The sequence below is a fragment of the Capricornis sumatraensis genome, chromosome 10 (assembly GCF_032405125.1).
Source record: "Capricornis sumatraensis isolate serow.1 chromosome 10, serow.2, whole genome shotgun sequence".
In the NCBI taxonomy this organism is placed as follows: Eukaryota; Metazoa; Chordata; class Mammalia; order Artiodactyla; family Bovidae; genus Capricornis; species Capricornis sumatraensis.
In genome coordinates, this window is record NC_091078.1 from 98,945,635 (window position 1) to 98,965,789 (window position 20,155).

The following is a 20,155-nucleotide window of genomic DNA, read 5'->3' on the forward strand; positions in this document are numbered from 1 at the left end:
ACCTATGTCCCCTGATTGAGAGTCCAGAGTTCCAACCACTGGACCACCAAGGAAGTCCCTAGGACAGTGCTTCATAAAGAGTAGTCCACAGTCAGCCTTGGAGGTTGGTAAAAATTGCAGATTCCAAAGGCCCCAAGCTTTACTTCGTGATTCAGGATTTCTGGAGGTGAGGCAACGGAAAGCATTTGTACAATACTTTCCCCTGATGATTCTAGGCATAAGTTTGAAATACACTGCTCTTTCACCAGTTTCCGTTTGCGGTTTTTTGTTTTGTTTTGTTTTTTAAGGGAAAACGCACTTTATTAGAGATGTTTTACCAAGAATGTAAAAAGAAGAAATAGCAGTGGGGAGCGGGTTATTCAAAGCTCTGTCCAGGAATATGGAAGCTCTGGTGCTGGTGGCCTATTTCTGCAAAGTAGGAAGTCTTGGAGAGGAGAGAATTAAGTCTGGGACGCCGCCACGAGACCGTTGGAAGGTCAGGAGTCAGCAGTCGTGGCAACGGCCATTCGTCGGGGCCGCCACGCCACAGGAAGTGCTGGGCAAGGCCTGAGCAGCAAGGCTGGCTAGGATGCCCCCCCCCCCGCGGTAGCGATTGGGTGCCAGGCAGCCGCGCCTTTCCTGTTGCCGTTGGCAACAGCGGCCGCTCCCGTAGTCGGCGTGGCGCGTGAGGGCGGGACTTCCCGAGCCTAGGAGCAAATGCGCGTGCGGCGGTCGGCCGGTCTCTCGCACTTCCTGTCACGTGATCTTGAGAACCAATCAAAGTGCGTAGCTCCCTAGTCCCGTGCGTCTGTTCCCGTTAGCAACGGTTCTAAACAACCCGCCCTGCCTCGCGTCTGGCGCGGTCCAGTGTTTCTCGACGACCCCGGGCTTGGTGAGGTTGAGCCTGGCCTCTCCCGCTTTTCCAGACCGCTGACTTCCCTCCTCGCCGCAATGGTGAGTAGCCGGCCTGTCGGCGCCACCGCGCCCCGAGGAGAGACGCGGAGCCGGGGCCTCGGAGTGATGGCGTGCCTTGCGGCAGAACTTAGTCCGGCCCTGGGCCTCTCTGAAAAGGGGACGCCACGCCGGGTGCGAGAGACTGTTAACCAAGGTCGAAGCCCTTCCGGGATAATTCTTGGTGGAGCCCTCTTCTAGCAGCCGCGCTCCGCCGCGTTACCATTCCTCGCTGCTGCCTGAAGGGCCTAGGCCAAGTCACACCTCAGGTGGTTGGCGAAGAGAGCTGGAGAGAACCATCTGCCAGCAGAAGGCGCAAAGCGGTTTCTTGTTCCATTCCAGAAACTCAAGTTTATGCACGCGCGCACACACTCACACACATACCCCCCCCCACACACACACACACATCCTTTGGCAGTATTATGTTAACGAGCCGAGGAGGAAGAACGTGATTGAATACAACTTTCTTATGTGAGAGTGATACAAGAATCCCCAGGCCCCATATTATACCTGAGAAAACTTGAGTGACATTCCTTGTGTTCTGACCTGTTCAAAAGAAGGCATGTTTTTCCTGGATGCTTGAACATAATCCCATTTGTCCGGATACAGAATGCCAACTTAAACAGCAGCCGTCCTTAGAACAAGACACAGTACTGAAGTGTTGAGAAAAAAAAAAAGATGAATCCAGAGTTGGGGGCACCATCGAAATAGGCTACTGAAATACTTCAGCAGCCAGAATTCCTCTTTAGCCCACGGGGTATACCAAGTACTCTTGGCGCTGAGGGTACAACTGTGAACGAAACAAACCATTCCCTACCATTCTTGGAGCCTGTCCCACACATTCTGTTGGTTTCCATAAAATATGAACAAATTGAAAAAATGGTGATGTCACAAGAAAATTGATAGCTGCTCGCATTCGTACCTGCTGTCATTCCATTTCCCAGGCTCATGCTATTTCTGCTACTGAAATCAGCTGCTTATTTCTGCTCCCTTTCTTCACTCCCATCCATTTTAGATGAACTTTTCTGTCTTTTGTTATAAATTTCATTCTCAGTTTCAGTAATTTTTCTTCTTGGTCTGGGGACAGTCTTTACTTGACAGAAGAGAACAGACATGCATTGGGCACTTAGTCTGCGCAAGGCACTATATGAGGAAACTGTATGGTGTAAGAAATGATTCATGCTGTGATGAGCTTACAGTCTACTTGAAGGAGCAATACCTAAGGAAAAAAAGACAGCTAATAGTTTTTGTTTAGTCACTAGGTCGTGTCTGACTTTTTGACCCCGTGGACTGCAGCACGCCTGGCCTTTGTTATCTCCCGGAGTTTGCTCAAGTTCATGTCCGTTGAGTCTTTGATGCTATCCAACCATCTCATCCACCTATGTGCTAATTTTTGGAGGAAGGCATAACTAGAGTTAATGAGGGCATGTTGGGAGGCTTCACAGAGTAGGTAAAAAAGGTTTGATCTTGAAGGATGGGTAGGAATTTGGTGGATTTATGGAGCATGCTTATACCTCTGAGAGCCAATTATAATGCATTTCTTGTCACCTCTGCAGTGCAGTGACATGTTGATAGCTTGAGACCCGCCATGCTGGGAGATTTTACACTGGAAATTAGCAAGGGCTGCAAATCAGTTTCATATTCCAACCCTCACCAGTGCCTGTTAAGCATTCACCAGCACACCACTGGGTGGGACTCAGATTCTTGAATAGGCATGGAGAGGTGCTTTTAGTCAAGGACTGGGGTAATGAGGGTGAAAGTATAGGATGTTCAAGGCTGGTAAGCAGACTAATCTGACTGAATAGGAGTGTTCTTAACAGAATCTTGGGAAATGGGGTTAGAGAAAGGGTTTGGGGAGTATGGAGGGCTTATGAGTATAGATTTAACACTGTAAGCAAGAATAATTGAAACTTTATGAGATTTTTTATTTTAGCAAGTTGTGACATCATTTTGAGATTTCCAATTGTAGGATATTCTTGCTGACACTTACCTGAGTATAGAGATAACATCGTTTCTAACATAGATATTGAGGTTTATTTCAAATGCCTGGTGGAGATGTGTCTTCTTGTGAGTCACAACTCAGGTTGATTTGCAGCTGTAACATATCTGTGTTCTTTTATTTATTTAAATTATGCCATTTTTCAAAAAAGGATTTGAAAAGCAGAGTGTGGACTTTGGAGTTAGATTTCCTGGTTCAAGTCTCTGCTCTCCCACTTGCCAATTCAATAGCATAGAAAAAAAAAATTTCTTTGGACCTCAGTTTTCTATCTGTAAAGTAGGTTTATATTTACTTTTCCATAGGGTTGTATTGAGGACTAAATGAGTTCATGCCAGGCACTTTGTAACTTGCGAATGACTTTTAGATGTTGTCATCATTACTGTTTCTAATGTTTAACATTAGAAATTAGACATTTGACATTGACATTTGAAGTAGTTCGAGGAGTTGGCTAACAATCCATGTAAACTAAAACATAAGAAACTTATTTCCGTTCACATTGTCTAGCCCTAAGGCAAAAAGTTAATTTACCAGTTTAATCAAATAAGGTAGAGTCAGGAAATGTAAGTACATACTGCAAGTGTGTTGGTTTACATTGGCCAGAATATCTCAACTGGTTGTTTTGAAGCAGTCTACTGGATAGGTAACCATTAGAGAGCATCATGATATCTTGGGTAATTCTTAACTTACTGAACTTTAACAGAAGTATTACAAATAATGTGGGGGAGAAAAAGACTTGATGGAGCCATTCATGTGGTTGGGGGTACTGGTCTGTAGGCCAGGCTGTGATACTTGAGAGATGCTTGTAGGTAACACCTTGAAAGAGATCATGTCATCCAGAAGAGGATATAGAGCGACAAGAGTAAGGGTCTGAGGGCAGCGTCCTAGGAAGTGCAGCTGCTTAAGAGGCAAGCTCAAGAAGAGAAGGCTACTGGTGAGATCAAGAAGGGAAGGTGGGGTTAGCAGGCAGAGAATGGAGCAGGTCAGCAGACAGCAAAGCACCAGCTGCCGTAGTTGGACTTGTTATTAAGTTGCCGGTGTGCCGGGGTCCAGCCCCGGTGGATCCAGGGAATTCGAAGGGTGGACGGCGTTGGCGTGGAAAGACTTGTTTATTTATTAATATAAGATTAGATTAAGAAACTGTAGTGCAGTAGGAAGATTAAGTGGAGAAAGAGGGCTGAATAGCTTGGTTTACGCGGAAGACCAATAAAATTCCAGACAAGGAATTTGCACCATCTACGTTGGGCCACCGGTGCCCGCTTGAATATCTAAGGGTGCCTCGCCTTAAGCTCCCTTTCTCGCGGATCTTAATAACCAGGGCAAATAAGTAGACCTGGCGAGCCTCCGCGCCCCAGATGGAAATTCAGCCTGAAATTAAAGTAAAGAGCAGAGGGAAGAAAAGGGAGAGAAAAAGAGAGAGAGAGAGAGACACGGGGGGAGCCAGATTCCCCAGAAACCAGGCCGAGAGACTAGTTCAAGAAACTGGTCCGAGAAGCTGGTCCGAGAATCTGGTCCCGTCCTTTATTGTTCAGAAGGCCTTTTATACTTTTGATAAAACATGGAGATCAATGGGTAACACAAAGTTATGCAGCGTTAGCAGTCCAGACTCTTATCAAAACCAGGCTTTTCTCTCTGCATACCTAATTGTATACACAAGTCTTAGGTAATTTACATCATCTTCCAACCAAAAGGGCCAATTAACATTTTACAGCCTTTTTTCTGATAAGGGTTTGTCAACCACAAGACTTATTTGTGTTGATCTTCCCAAGGTCTGGTGCCACTCTCGGAAAGCACTAAAGAAAGTTACATTCTTAGACAGCAAGGATACAGCAACTTATAACAAGTAGAGGGAGTGCAGTGATTTACAGCAAAAGAGAAGCAATTAACTCAAAAGTCTAGTGTTGCTCACATCAAAACTACTATGTATCTTTTTCTACATCCTGCTTACATTAACATCTTTTCAGGTGCCTAAAAGATAAAGAATAAGGAGGTCTGGCAGCAATCCTTGAGTCAACAGTGAAAACCCTCTACCAATATAATTTTTAACTCTTTAGAAAAGGCTCTGTATCTTTAAGATGCTTTTAAGCTTTGTGCCTCCCGCGGTTGGGGGGCTGTAAGCAATTCACAAGCTGTAAGAGGTCTGGGGAACCTGTTAGGCAGGCTAGAGAGCTATCAGAGGGGTTTAACTGAAACATCCCTTTCAAATGCAGAAGACTAAAACCCTGAATTGACTTTTTCCCAGAGAATACCAGAAAAGCAGAAAAGCAGAGCACAAAAGCCGGCAGATTTTTGTTGGGGTACATGCTTAGGAATTTCCAGAGGGGTCCCTGAAGTCTGAGCACGCCTTGCGTATGTCAGCTTCCTTCCTCATGACCTTGTCACGGGCGGGATTCCTCACACTGGCTCCCGGCACCGGTGAGCTTTGCAGAGGTGGTTGGAGCAGCGTTTAGAATGGAGACACGAGAGCAGAAGAGAGCTAGAGAAATGCAGTGGTAGCTGGAGGGAACCTACGGTTTTGTTTTGGTTTCACACGAATGAGGTTTGTGTGCAGCCTTGTCTGTAGTCTGAAGGGAAGAAGAAACCTCTGTAGAGTGTTGAGAGAAGTGATTGGTTGAAGTCCCCCAGGAGCTTGAAAGAGAACAGATTAAAGCCATAAATGACCTTCAAAAGAAGGAACTCTTTCAGTTCACTTGTTAGGCACATGGCCACTGTGTGCAGGCAGTATGAGGAGTCCTGGGGATCCTCAGGGAACCAGAGGAACAGGTCATGGCCCTTGTGGTCTTTATGTCCTACATCTCCAGGGAAGGATGTATGTAGATGCAACGAAGCCATGGTGAGGGGCTGAGAGGGTGAAGGAGATTGTGCCCAGTGACCTTGGTGGTGTCCTCCGCAGTGCTGGAGGCAGCCCTGCGTGCTGGAAGTAGGAGAGAAGCCTGAAGAAGAGGATTGCAGAGGATACCGTTGTCTCCCATAAGAATGCTATGACACCAAATTACTCTTAAAGAGAATTCTAATTTAATTAGTCCCCTGCATTAGATGTTCAATTTTATAATTTCCTTCTGTAATTTTCAGTGTAGCTATAACATGAAAAAAAATCAGTCTCTAGCTTATAGTTGTCAAGCTCTCATCTGGTTTAAAAGCAAGAGCAATTGATGGCTGCTTCAAAACCAAATATACTGTTTAAGGCTGTGTGAGATGGAATAAGGTTAAGCTGCTCTAATAGAGGTGGTTTTTTTAAATTTTTTTATAAAATGTACCTTAAAGAATACAGAAGTTTATTTCTCTCACACTTAACAGCCTTCTCACAGGTATGTGGGTCTGTGCTGCTCCATGAGGTTATTCGGGGTACAGTTCCCTTTCATCTTGCTCCCCCAGCCCTGAGGCCATTGTGCTGTCTGCGTGGTTCAGCAGAGTCTCACCTCCAGGTTTCAGAGACATAGGGTGTGGCAGACATGTACCCTGTGTATTAAGGCTTTAGAAATGGCTTTCATTCCTCTGTTCCCATCTGTTGCTGAGAAGTAGTCACGTGATCATGCCTGGCTTCAAGAGTGCTGGAGTGTTTTCCAGTTGGGCAGCCAATGCGGGAGATGTGGGTTTGATCCCTGGGTCAGGAATATCCTCGGAGAAGGAAATGGCAACCCACTCCAGTATCCTTGCCTGGGAAATCCCACGGACAGAGGAGCTTGATGGGCTACAGTCCAGGGATCACAAAAGAGTCGGACGCAACTTAATGACTAAACAACAGCAAGCCGCGTGTCTGGAAAGATGGAAAGAACAGCATTTAGTAGACATCCAGCCGTCTGCACCACAGAGAGCCTATACGTTTTCATTGTTGGTTCTTTTATTATATTTTCAAGACTAACAAATTACTTCTCTCTTTCAGGCAGAGTTGGGTCTAAATGAGCACCATCAAAATGAAGTTATTAATTATATGCGTTTTGCTCGCTCAAAAAGAGGCTTGAGACTCAAAACTGTGGATTCCTGCTTCCAAGACCTCAAGGAGAGCAGGTATCAGAGAATTCTGAGGAGACCCAGTGGGAAGTGACAGTCATCCTTTCTCGTGGCCAGTGTGGGGCAGCTGTAGCAGAGGCCATACAAACCACTGCTAGGATACGATCAATTATCCATTGTGAGCAGCTACACGTAACCTTACGGATATGTAAAATTCAAGAAATCAGATTGTGGTGGGAGCAATCTGTTATTAAACATCCACATAGGATAGTTAAGGGATTGCAGAGTTTCAGAAGGGCAGTCAGAAAATTGTTAAGTGCTAGTGGGTTAATAATTGGCTTGCTGTAGTAGAGATTCCAGAACTTTAATTACTTGAGTTATGAATTAAAAGAGTAGAACCATAAGACATGGCATTTAGCACGAAAATACCTATACAGTTTTACATTGAAACAGACGAGGAGAAAACAGCAGGAAACCATGAAAAGATTGCTGACTAGTGCCAAAATTGCTAGCCGACTTGCAGCAAGAGGTGATAATTTGCTTGTTTGGACCAATAATGGGAGATAATAAAAGTCTAGAAAATTTAGTGATAGAGGATAATGGGAAGCAGCCAAAAGGACTGAATAATAGACCTCAGGCTGCTCGGGGATCAGATTTTGGCACACCTGGATGTGGGGACATAAATAAAAAGGGTCTCTAGGTGACCTGCAACTCTGGCAAGCTCTAACGTCACTCAGTGGCAGAGACCATCAGCTGTAGACTTATCTGTTCAGTTTATTAATCTAGTCTGATAATCTGGCTTCCTGACTCACAGCAGCTGTATGCAACAGTCTTGGTTGGTGAGGCTGTGAGATAGCCAAAGAAGGTGCTGCTTTATTTACTTTACGCATTGGAGTTTGGAGTACCTTAATCGCTGTTCATAGTAATGAACTTGGGTTGCTCAAAAAGCAACATATTTTTAAGCAGATTTAGTTTGTTCTATTAAAGAATACAGGAAGATTGTTGATATTTTTAATAGGGACTTAAACTTCTGGGTTTTAAAGAGTTGTTAAATTCTGCTTGGTAAACAAAGCATTAAAGCTTGCTAGAGCAAAGAATATTGAGTATAACTGTGAGAGAAGTTTGGTGGGGCTCCCTGCGTTGTGTCCTTTTGGACACAACATGTCCTTCTTCCTTTTGGAGTAAGGGAGAGGATGACTAGCATCAGGGCTGTAGCTCTTCATCCACTGGGTGTCTGAAGGATAGAGGACCTTGGGGGTGGAGGCAGGGAGTGGAGAGGACTGTTCCTGTAAGCCTCTCACTGACAGTAGGAGGCCTGCATGGATGCTTTCTCAAGGGTTCAGTTGTTGGGCATGTTTCCGAGATTACTGGAAGTGACTGTGGGGTTGAGTCACACCCCAGTGGGACGCTGGGCGCATCGCCTCCACCTCCTGAGCCTGTGTTGCATCTGCGAAGTGAGGGGATTGAGGCAAATGCCTTTGGAGTTCCCTTCCAACCCAGACATTCTCTGTGAAAGAGTGAGGTTTTAATACTTTTGATGATGTTCATTTTTATGGAGCTTTAATTAAGTTCCGGGGTTTTTTCTTTCAGGTCTCAAGATGCTAAGAAAAGCAATACATAATTAGCACTAATTTTCTTATAGGTGTTTACTAACTTGTGAACAGCCTGTAAGGTCTTTGAAATGCTAGACAACTAATACAAAGAAAGGGAGGAATTAACACCTCTCAGGTGACTTATGAAATAATTAAATGTGATAAAGCTAATTTTCACTGAAAAGCTGAAGAAAAATTAGGTAGTTCGGGGCTTGTTTCTGAGCACATAACTTGTATGAAAGGATGTCCACATTTGAGGAGCGAGCCACAGTTTAATCATTTAACCAGACATCAAAAACTAATTGAATCTAAATTATTTTCAAACTGTTTTACGAATAAAGAAGATAGTTCCCAGAGAGACTTTCACTGTAACCTTTTCATCCCTCCGATGACACGCTGGGGGCTTCTCAGTTTTGTTTTTCGTTGTAAATGGTTTCTGTTGTTTACGCAGAGGTTTGGGGTCGTGGTTGTTTTTCAGGCTTGTGGAGGAGACCTTCACCGTCGATGAGGTCTCTGAGGTGCTGAATGGGCTGCAGGCTGTGGTCCACAGTGAGGTGGAGTCTGAGCTCATCAACACGGCCTACACCAACGTGCTGCTTCTGCGGCAGCTTTTCTCGCAAGCCGAGAAGTGGTACCTCAAGCTGCAGACAGACATCTCTGAACTTGAAAACAGGTAATAATATCTGTTTCCACAGTTGTGACCATAGAGGCCCAAGCATGAAGTTGAAAGCGCGTGCCTGTCTCTGCTGCTGTTTTTCTTGAGCCTAGTGTGCGAGAAAATTTGGGTAGCCTGACAGCAATGCATCCAGCTAATGAGTCATCTCTTAGGTGCCACTCAGAGTCCTCTTCAGAGTGCCCTGCTTCCACTGTGATAAAGGCCTCGAGGTCTATGAGACTGCTCTGAAGGTGATTAGCAATTATTCCTCACAGCAGCTCTGGTTAGCCTGATCAATATTGTACTAAGTTTTTAGAGATAGGTCAACTAAGAAGTAGTGGTTATGAAACAGATTTGAAAAATTAATTCAACTACCATCAAATCACACTTAGTAGTATGGGAAGTGTACTTTTATTAATTGCATTAAAATTATATACCACTCTTTAAAATAGGGGAAGTTTTCTTAGAAAGTTTTGTAATCTGAACAACATAAAAAAGCTCCCTTATTTTTTAAAAACCTGGTAAAATCAGTGAAATGGATACTCATTCTGTGAAAAGTCATGCCAGACATCTGGAAAGACTGACCTGGAACCCGGGGGCCGTTTGCTAACCACAGAGGCAGCACGGCTCACAGTCCGTGCTGAGCGTCACTGACTGTGGCATCGGGTAGGGGAGGAAACCGTCCAGCTTCACCAACTGTCAGTAGGTAATTGATGAGAAAACTTTTGAGAAATTGACGTTAAGAAGCTTAAAAGAATAGTTAACTACCATTCACTGTAAAAGCTTTTGTATAGTAAGCATCCATGTACTTTTGCAAACAAGAGGAAATGTTCAGGTGGAAACCATCTGTCTTCCTTGAGAATTTACCATACTCAGTAGATGTGAACTAATTCCATTTTTCCCAGGCTATTCTATTAAAACCAGTTTTTCTTGAATCTCTACCAGATAACAATGTATGTTATATTAGAGCAGTTTCCCTTTCAGTTCAGTCGCTCATTTGTGTCCGACTCTTTGCGAACCCATGAATCGCAGCACACCAGGCCTCCCTGTCCATCACCAACTCCCAGAGTCTACTCAAACTCATCTCCATTGAGTTGGTGATGCCATCCAACCATCTCATCCTCTGTCGTCCCCTTCTCCTCCTGCCTTCAGTCTTTCCCAACATCAGGGTCTTTTCAAATGAGTCAGTTCTTCCCATCAGGTGGCCAAAGTATTGGAGTTTCAGCTTCAACATCAATCCTTACAATGAACACTCAGGACTGATCTTGTTTAGGATGGACTGGTAGGATTTCCTTCCTGTCCAAGGGACTCTCAAGAGTCTTCTCCAACACCACAGTTCAAAAGCATCAATTCAAAAAAAGAAAAAAGCATCAATTCCTCAGTGCTGAGCTTTCTTTATAGTCCAACTCTCACATCCATACATGACTACTGGAAAAATAGCTTTGACGGGATGGACCTTTGTTGGCAAAGTAATGTCTCTGCTTTTTAATATGCTGTCTAGGTTGGTCATAACTTTCTTTCCAAGGAGCAAGAGTCTTTTAATTTCATGGCTGCAGTCACCATCTGCAGTGATTTGGGAGCCCCAAAAAATAAAGTCAGCCACTGTTTCCACTGTTTCTCCAGCTATTTGCCATGAAGTGATGGGACCAGATGCCTTGATCTTAGATTTTTTGAATGTTGAATTTTAAGCCAACTTTTTCACTCTCCTCTTTCACTTTCATCAAGAGGCTCTTTAGTTCTTCTTCGCTTTCTGCCATAAGGGTGGTGTCATCTGCATATCTGAGGTTATTGATATTTCTCCTGGCAATCTTGATTCCAGCTTGTGCTTCCTCCAGCCCAGCTGTCCTCATGATGTTCTCCGCATTTAAGTTAAATAAGCAGGGTGACAATATACAGCCTTGACGTGTTCCTTTTCATATTTGGAACCAGTCTGTTGTTCCATGTCCAGTTCTAACTGTTGCTTCCTGACCTGCATAGATTTCTCAAGAGGCAGGTCAGGTGGTCTGGTATTCCGATCTCTTTCAGAATTTTCCACAGTTTATTGTGATCCACACAGTCAAAGGCTTTGGCATAGTCAATAAAGCAGAAATAGGTGTTTTTCTGGAACTCTCTTGCTTTTTCGATGATCCAGTGGATGTTGGGAATTTGATCTCTGTTTCCTCTGCCTTGTCTAAAACCAGCTTGAACATCTGGAATTTCCTAGTTCACGTATTGCTGAAGCCTGGCTTGGAGAATTTTGAGCATTACTTTACTAGCATGTGAGATGAGTGCAGTTGTGTGGCAGTTTGAGCATTCTTTAGCATTGCCTTTCTTTGGGATTGGAATGAAAACTGACCTTTTCCAGTCCTGTGGCCACTGCTGAGTTTTCCAAATTTGCTGGCATATTGAGTGCAGCACTTTCGCAGCATCATCTTTTAGGATTTGAAATAGCTCAACTGGAATTCTGTCACCTCCACTAGCTTTGTTCATAGTGATGCTTCCTAAGGTCCACTTGACTTCACATTCCAGGATGTCTGGCTCTAGGTGAGTGATCACACCATTGTGGTTATCCAGGCTGGGAAGATCCTTTTTGTATAGTTCTTCTGTGTATTCTTGACACCTCTTAAAATCTTCTGCTTCTCTTAGGTCCCTACCATTTCTGTCCTTTATCGAGCCCTTCTTTGCATGAAATGTTCCCTTGATATCTCTAATTTTCTTGAAGAGATCTCTAGTCTTTCCCATTCTATTGTTTTCCTCTATTTCTTTGCACTGATCACTGAGGAGGGCTTTCTTATCTCTCCTTGCTATTCTTTGGAACTTGCATTCAAATGGGAATATCTTTCCTTTTCTCCTTTGCTTTTCATTCCTCTTATTTTCACAGCTATTTGTAAGGCCTCCTCAGACAGCCATTTGGCTTTTTTTGCATTTCTTTTTCTTGGGGATGGTCTTGATCCCTGTCTCCTGTACAGTGTCATGAACCTCCATCTGTAGCTCATCAGGCACTCTGGCTATCAGATCTAGTCCCTTAAATCTATTTTTCACTTCTACTGTATAATCGTAAGGGATTTGATTTAGGTCATCCCTGAATGGTCTAGTGGTTTTCCCTACTGTCTTCAATTTCCCTTTAGTACTTTAAAAATACAGTGTTAACTACAAACTTCAGACATGTTGTATTACCATTGTAGTTTAGTTCTGGCAATTATATTGTACACTCAATAAGTACAAAATACCAGGTGCTGTGGGGATTCAGATTTGAGTGCATGGAACTTAGTTCTTCTGCCTTTAGTAACTAGTACCATTTTTGATGTGACGAAGTTTTGTTCATCTTGCCCTGTTGTCTCTGGCGTGTAATAGGTTGATACCAGTGCTTTTATTTGTCTTGTGCATATGATACAAATCTGTTTTAAACAATTATTTTTTCATATTTTCTTTTTATCTTCAAGAGAATTATTGGAGCAAGTTGCAGAATTTGAAAAAGCAGAATTTACATCTTCAAGTAAAAAGGTAATTTTTGGTCCATATCTTAATAGCCACTGTTTAGCATCCTCAAATTGCTTCGAACATTCAGAGGCTGAAGGGAGAACTCTCAAGGAAAAGCATTCAGCTCAAGACCAGAATTCAAAAGTTGCCTTGTGGATTTTTAGGCAAAAGAAAAGCTTTGGACGTTACTGTGAAGAGCTTGCTTCTGTCTGCTGCCTCACACACAAGCATGTGCATGCTCACAACGCCCCTTCAGCCCACCTGCCTCTCACTTGTGCCGGCTTCGTTGCAGCATCCTGGCACTGCCACTCCCCAGCCGGGTGACCTTGAGCGGCTGACCTTGAGACGGCTGAGCCTCGTTCTCCTCGTCTCTCGAGTGGAGACAGCACTAGTCATTACCTACGTCTCTCCTTAATCAGTCTTATTATCTACAGTGACCCTTCCATTGTGTGCGCGTACCGTGAATGCTCTGGCGTTGTGTAGTAAAGCCCTGCCGAGATGAGTCCGTGAATGTACACGCACATACGAGTTTTCTGATTGTTCCTTTGGAACTTATTTCTAGCTAAGAAATTTCTGGTTCAGAGGCATGAATTCGTTTGCTTTAATACATATTGTAGAATGTATGTATCAAGTTGTGTCAGGTTAGTCATTTGCAATGTAGTTTAGCTAAATCCTCATCATTATTGCAATTTTGGGGGGTTTGTGCAGAAATCTCACTTCCAGCTCCCACAGTATTAAAACCTCAGTTCCTAGGTACTAGGATCTTTATCTGCTCTGGCTTTGACTACCGTCCCTCCCGCCTTTCTCTTCCACCTGTTTGTTTTGTTTGTTTGTTTAAGATACCAGGAGGATGGGTTTCATTTTTATCTAGCTTTCGTTGGGCACTGTGGGCCAGGCTCTGTCCTAAGCACCGGTGCGTGGTAGAGAAGCAAACCAGTAAAGGTCTAGCTGACATCCCATTGGTAGGTTTGCACAGTGTCTGCCACTTAGAAAGGACAAGGGTTCAGTACTTACACGCGCTTTATTTGGTGGTGATTTCAGTTCGGTTTGTTTCGTTTCAGTCCATCATAGACAGCATGAAGCCAAAACTTGCTCCACTTCACGAAGGTGGCGCGGCAGAACTCCTGAACCAGGTAATGTCGCCGTCACTGTGAGGAGCGGCAGCTCTCAGGGTGTGTGCTGGCCTCCTGCGCAGCTCCAGCTGGAGACGGGGTGGAAGGCCCAGCTTCTGTCCACTGAGGGTGATGAGTCCGTCAAAGTAGTTGTCCCTAATGGTACTTAATAAGAGGTTTATAAAAAATGATTACCAACATACAGCTATTTTTCTTGACTCTTGTGTTTTCAACGTTATGCTAGATGTTGTTACCTAAAAAGAGAAGTAATACCTGGCCTTTTGCCCTCAAGACCTTATAGTCTCGTTGGGAAGGGATAACTAACATTCTAGAAATGGAGACAGGAAACTGCTAACATTTGTACCACAGGGTGGCAGAGAAGACACAGCGCCATGTGGATGAGAGTCGAGGAGGACTGGCTGTTGGGTACGGTGGTGCCCAAGCTGGGCTGAAGGGCGAAGGCGCAGTGAATTGTCAGAAGAGAAGGGGCACGAGCAGCAGGGGAGCAGAGTGGACAGCAGCCCGAGGCAGGGCGGAGGCTGGCGTGCCTGGGAGCAGAGCGCAGGCTCCGCCGGGCGGTGGTGTGTGCGCCAGAGCGTGCTGAGACCGCACTGGCAGGCGGTGCTCGTGGCGGAGCTGCTGACGAGCCAGGGCCGTGGGTCTCCGCTCATAGGGACCATTGGGGGCTGGACACAGGGTATGGAATGGTGGTGGCTGTGCTTTGAGAATAAGTGCAGGTGCTGCGCTGTGTAGGCCAAGAATAGACCAAGAGTTTCAGGATCAGCTAGGTGAGAGATGGCAGAGGAGGGGACTTTGGGAAAAGGCTGAGAACAGAGGGCTGAAAAACATCTGTGAGACTGTGAAAGAAGGAACTAGAAGTCTTAGAGCCAGAGGTGACTTAATAGATGTTGAGGCTGGTGGCCTGGGTGAAGCTGGGATGTTACCAGCAGCCAGGGCATGCAGACTCTGGAGTTTCTATGTAATTTAAAAATTAAAAGTATGAGTGAAACAAGTAATTTCAAGGATGAAAAGTACTTTGGCTAACATAGTAAAACTTGAATCTACTCACAAAGGAAATTATAAGACTTCAAGAAGAGAATGAGAAATTGAAGTCAAGACTGAAGACCATTGAATCCCAGGTAACTGAGAAATACTTAAAACAAAATTATTGAAAGCATTCCTTACAGATTGGATATTGAATGTTTTCTGTTTACTCTTGATTTTAGGCAACAGATGCATTGGATGAGAAGTCAAAGCTGGAGAGAGCACTGCAAGATTTACAGCTTGAGCACGGGAATCAAAAGGTGAAATCAGTCTTAGCTTTTTCACATTTTCCAGATAGAATCAAGTTAGAAACTTATATGAAGTCTTAGTTACTATCATGCCCCACCACCAGCCACTCCCTGAGAAAGAGGCCGCCACTGCTGCCCCGCATCGAGACAGACTTGTCCAGGAAAGGCCACGTGAGCGTCTGCTCAGGGCAGAGGGGGCACATGCGTGGCTCACGTGCTCCACGTGTCCCAGAGCACATGGGCCTCTCAGATTTGCTTAATTTTTTCTTTTAAGTTCTTTTCCCTTTCCCTTTCCCATTCCAGTTCCAATAGGAAAGAGAGAAGAATGGAAAGGTTCTTAGCTAATTGGATTTATTGTTGTGGTTTAGCACTAAGTCCTGTCCGAGGCTTTGCAATCCCATGGGCTGTAGCCCGCCAGGCTCCTCTGTCCATGGGCTTTCCCAGGCAAGAATACAGAGTGGGCTGCCATCTCCTCTTCCAGGGGATCTTCCCGACCCAGGGATCAAACCCCAGGCCTCCTGCTTTGACAGGTGGGTTCTTTACCACTGCGCCACCAGGGATTTGAATTTGGGTTTTATTATACAGAACTTATTTTTACTTAAATTTCCCTTTGGGAGTATGATAAAATGAAATGAATTTATTAGTTGCGCATCTTCAGATCCATCTGTATCTAGCAGAGCTTGGGTGAAACAGTGAAATTCAGTGTTAAAGTTCTCCAGGTTTGTCTGAGTGGAGTGCCCGAGTCCCGCTCCACCCTGGAAGTCATCGTGGGCACAGTTCTGCCTCGTGTGGCCTTTGCACCGAGATGAGATGCTGTAGTAGGACCCCTTCAGCAGGGCTGTTTGACTGAATCTTCATTGCAGCACTGACTTTCCTAGTGGGTTTAGTGCCATTGTAAATGTCTACCAAATAATCCCCGAACTTGCTTCATTAGACGTTGGTTACCCTTTTTCTGTGGAAACTTTGAAACATGTATAAGAATAGAAGAATAGTGTAATGTAAGCCAGGCACTCGCCACTCAGCTTTCCCGCTCAGTCGCCACGGTGCGGCCAGCCTATTTGATGCTAACCTCTACTTTCTTCTCTTCTCCCCCATGTTTTTTTGAAACAAATTTCAGGCATTACATTATTTCATCTATAGATACTTTTTTAAAATAAAAGGATACTTCTTACATGGCTAAAATGAAAGGAAATATATATGATTTTCAATCATTATATACCAAGGACCATAAATTTATAAAACAGCTGAATACTTCATAAAACAGTTGCATTTTTGGATGATAAATTTGTTTTATAAGCCATTGAAGACTTTGCTCCAATTTTACTGTTTTAAGATTTGGCAAAAGCAAAATGCATACAGAGATACAGTGAAGTAAAATCATTTCCAAGACCAGATTTCAAAAATTAGGAATTTTTCTTTTGTTGATAGTAGTGCTCCATCTTCGTAGTTAGCAATTAGAGACCATTTTCTTGTCTTATTAATATTACTCTTCTTTACATTATAAATGGTATCTGGTAGAAAACATGATCCGAGTAGAGAGAAGATCCAACTGCTTATGTTACACAAAGTGTACGAATATATGTATCTCAAATTAAGGTGAAAAATTTAGTCTTATAAATGTAGCAAGCCATATACTCAATAAGCATTAATTAGGCTCTTGCAATATTGTGAAACATGTCACCCCAACTCTGGGAAACACAGCCTTGTCAAATTTAGGATCTCACCTCTCTCGTTCTCCCTTTGGAGTCCCAACAGCTCATAAATCATATTTGACATACTTGGAAATCCGTGACCGCTGAGTGGCCGTGCGTGTGTGCAGTGACCAGGCACTGGGTGCCGAGTGACCCTCAGGACTGCAGCGGCGGGGGAGACTGGCGTGCACGCGCAGCACACTTCCTCCCCTCTTTCCATCGCTGAGGTGTTGAGTCTAAAGCCGTTGCTATTTAGGGTGTCAGCGTGGACTTATGTGGATGTATGTATTTTTCACAGGATTTTATAAAGGCCCAGGACTTGAGTGACTTGGAAAACACAGTTGCTGCTTTGAAGAGTGAGTTTCAGAAGACACTTAGTGACCAGACAGAAAACCAGAAATCCCTGGAAGAGAATCTAGCGACGGCCAAGCACGACCTCCTGAGGGTCCAGGAGCAGCTGAGCATGGCTGAGAAGGTCAGCTTTGTCTGTCCACATGGGCCTGAGCGATGAATGCAGTGTGACTGAGGGAAATGCGGATAGCTGCAGATTTACTTTATTTTTTCTCAAGGTGTTAGGCACTTTGTGTTCTAAAAGACTGACCCCTTTTGGTAGAAAGATTGCTCTTTGACACTAGAATGCCTGAGGTGATGGAAAGCCTGTGCTCTTCCTGGTGCACGCGCACACCCAGCACCCTGCACCCCCGCATTGCTCTTCTTGACCATCCCGCTCACAGTCGGCAGAGGCTTGGCGGGTGTTTCCCTGAAGGGGTCTGTCCCTATTTCTTAATTTACAAGCAGTATGCCGAGAACTGTTCTTTTCACTTTAGGGATTAGACTCTAACGAATATACAAGCTAAACTGTAATTAAATTTAAAATCCTCTTTTTAAAATACTGGCACTACTTTGGGATTTAGAAAGAAGAGCATGTCTATTTTATCTAAAAATGAATTAACTGTTTCAAATAGATTTCCCATCTCTGTGGCATAGTATGTTTGAGTTATTTGTTAATATTGTACTTGGGAAATGTTACCATTTTATTGGCTTCTCACTTGAAAGAATATATTTTTAAAGTTTCAGTAGTCTTAATTTTATATAAATACATTAAAAATAAATTAGAAAATAAGCAGAATATTAGTAAATTAGGGCAAAACTGTGTATTTTCATCAAATGTGTTCTTTCTTTCCTTAACTATTTCTTACTAGTGGACTGAAATTTTTCCCTATGTAGGAATTAGAGAAGAAATTCCAACAAACAGCAGCATTTCGAAACATGAAGGAGATTCTTACCAAGAAAAATGACCAAATCAAAGACCTGAGGAAAAGACTGGCAAAGTAAGCTGTGCTGATACTACCCCTTGGGTTGTCCCCCTGCCGGGTTGGCGTCTGTCCTCCATTAAGTCTGATCTCGTGTCCGGAGAGGCCAGACCCGTGGGGAGTTGCTTTGTCATCCAGTCCAGCGGCCTTGTGTGGGAGGGCAAAGGGGCTCCGGCCAGGCCTCCCTCGCCACACCCCCTCGGGTTTCTTTTCAGGTTCAGCTGGACCCTTGGGGTCACTCAGGGCCACACTGGGCTGCCTTCGCCCCGCATTCTCTCAGCAGGATGTTGGACAGGGCAGCGCCAGGCGTTGCTGCTCAGTGGTGTCCTTGCTGCAGTCCAGGGCCTGCTCACACTGTGCTCCCACGTGACACTTTTGTTGTTTAATTGCTCAGTTGTGTCTGACTCTTTGTGACCCTGTGGACTGTAGCCTGCCAGGCTCCTTTGTTCACGGAATTTTCCAGGCAAGAATACTGGAGTGGGTCTCTGCTTCCTTCTCCATGGGAGCTTCCCAACCCCGGGATCGAACCTGAGTCTCTTGTACCTCCTGCATTGGCAGGTGGATTCTTTACCATCTGAGTCACCAGAGAAGCCCCCACGTGACAATTCAGGTGCTACCAAGTGAGGTCCGTGTGTGGATGCCAGAGCCTGTGTGCCATAGAAGTCCATGCCCCACGTAGGAGCGCTGTCTCTGGCACAGCTACGTGACACTCTGGCGGGGATGTGTCCAGGAACTCACTGCACATGGCGAAGCCGAAGCCCTGGTTTCTGCCATGGATGTATGGTTGGCCACAGTTCTTGTGGTCCAGATGGAGTCTTCTAATGAGGGTCATTTCTGCCATCAGTGGTTCTGCCTGGAAACTCAGCTGACATTTTACTTTTATCAGAGTTCCAGGGTACCAGAGCTGAAAAGTGAATCCCAGCTCAAACTTCTCCTTAGAGAAGGGGGTTGGTTAACCTTGTACTCACAAGGTCATATCAGCTGTTTGTGTCCATCAGGCCTTCGATTAAATAATAATCTACTAAGCTGACATGGGTGTAGATGCCACACATGGTAGAGACTTAGAGCCTGATGGTATGTCAGTGGTTATCTGGTCCATTCTCTGGTCCAGGAATCCTCCGACTCACCCCCATCATGCCTTGAACGAATCTGACTTGTACCACAGCGGTGATTTTAGATGAAGGATGCAACATTACTGGCTTAATCACTGGAAGTGTTTCAGGTAGACTGACTTGGTACAACAATTGACATTATGCTCTTAATTAAATACATATCTCTTTCCAGATATGAACCTGAAGATTAAAAACTGATGATTTCATCTGGAAGCTGCCACAATATGAAAGCACAAGCCCTTTCTCACCTCAGGCATGTATTTGAAGCAGTTTGTTATATTCCCTCTTTATTTTTCGAAGATTTAGACTTTGCTTATGATATTTAGAGCTAGAGTTCCTATTTCAGTTACCTAATTGAGAACAGAGAAAACCTCCTGACTGATTCTGGCTGGTCATCCCAAACTCCTCTCTGCGAGTGCTCCAGATTCTTAGTTCAAAGGCAGTGAGAATTCTTCATAGTAAAGAAAGACTTAACGTTTTGCGTTGATATAAAGAGTACACCTTTTCAATACGTGTTAAAGCTAGCTTTGTCTACAGTTATGCATTCCCTAGAATAAAAATATAGAATTATTAAAGATAGTTTATTATAAATAAACCTTATTTTAAAAAATGAAATGTAAATTGTTTTCTCTATGTGATCAACAAAAAATATATATATAAATTTGTTGAAAATTTGAATGCCATCTATTATAGGCATCATTTTTACCAATTATAATGAAAGTTAACAGTGAACGTGAGGATTTGATTAACTCCTTCAGTCAGACATTTTTTGCAGCATACATTTTCATAAATCTATATTACTGAAGAAGAAGGCAGAGGCATCCTTGTACTTCCACAGTTGAGAAAGTATCTGGACTCAGAATAAATGTAATCTTTACATTTCAGTTTACAGAATATTCTATTAAATTATATGTTGAATGAGAACACTTTTTAAAAGATCTCTATTCAACATAGAATCAGTTACTAGACTTGAGATTCAGCTTTTGATTATAGTTTATTTATTTAGGTACATCTACAGTAACTTCATTTTCAAGAGGTTTTGATTATATTTC

The 20,155-nt window shown here is 43.9% G+C and overlaps 1 protein-coding gene across 1 annotated transcript; it reads left to right on the forward strand.

The window, feature by feature from the left end:
- The first annotated feature begins 815 nt into the window (after nucleotides 1-815).
- LZTFL1 (leucine zipper transcription factor like 1) lies at nucleotides 816-19,771 on the forward strand. Its single transcript, XM_068982521.1, has 10 exons — nucleotides 816-933; nucleotides 6,810-6,934; nucleotides 8,948-9,142; nucleotides 12,547-12,607; nucleotides 13,645-13,716; nucleotides 14,769-14,834; nucleotides 14,922-14,999; nucleotides 16,977-17,153; nucleotides 17,906-18,009; nucleotides 19,276-19,771. Exons 1-10 carry the CDS (start codon nucleotides 931-933, stop codon nucleotides 19,292-19,294), a joined length of 900 nt encoding a protein of 299 aa, XP_068838622.1. The 5' UTR covers nucleotides 816-930; the 3' UTR covers nucleotides 19,295-19,771.
- Nucleotides 19,772-20,155: the final 384 nt, after the last annotated feature.

Bases quoted from the DNA above. Each gene is read 5' to 3' on its own strand.
- LZTFL1 (XM_068982521.1), top strand. The intron at 12,608-13,644 runs GTAATTTTTGGT...GTTTCGTTTCAG, and splicing joins TTACATCTTCAAGTAAAAAG to TCCATCATAGACAGCATGAA. The intron at 15,000-16,976 runs GTGAAATCAGTC...TATTTTTCACAG, and splicing joins TTGAGCACGGGAATCAAAAG to GATTTTATAAAGGCCCAGGA.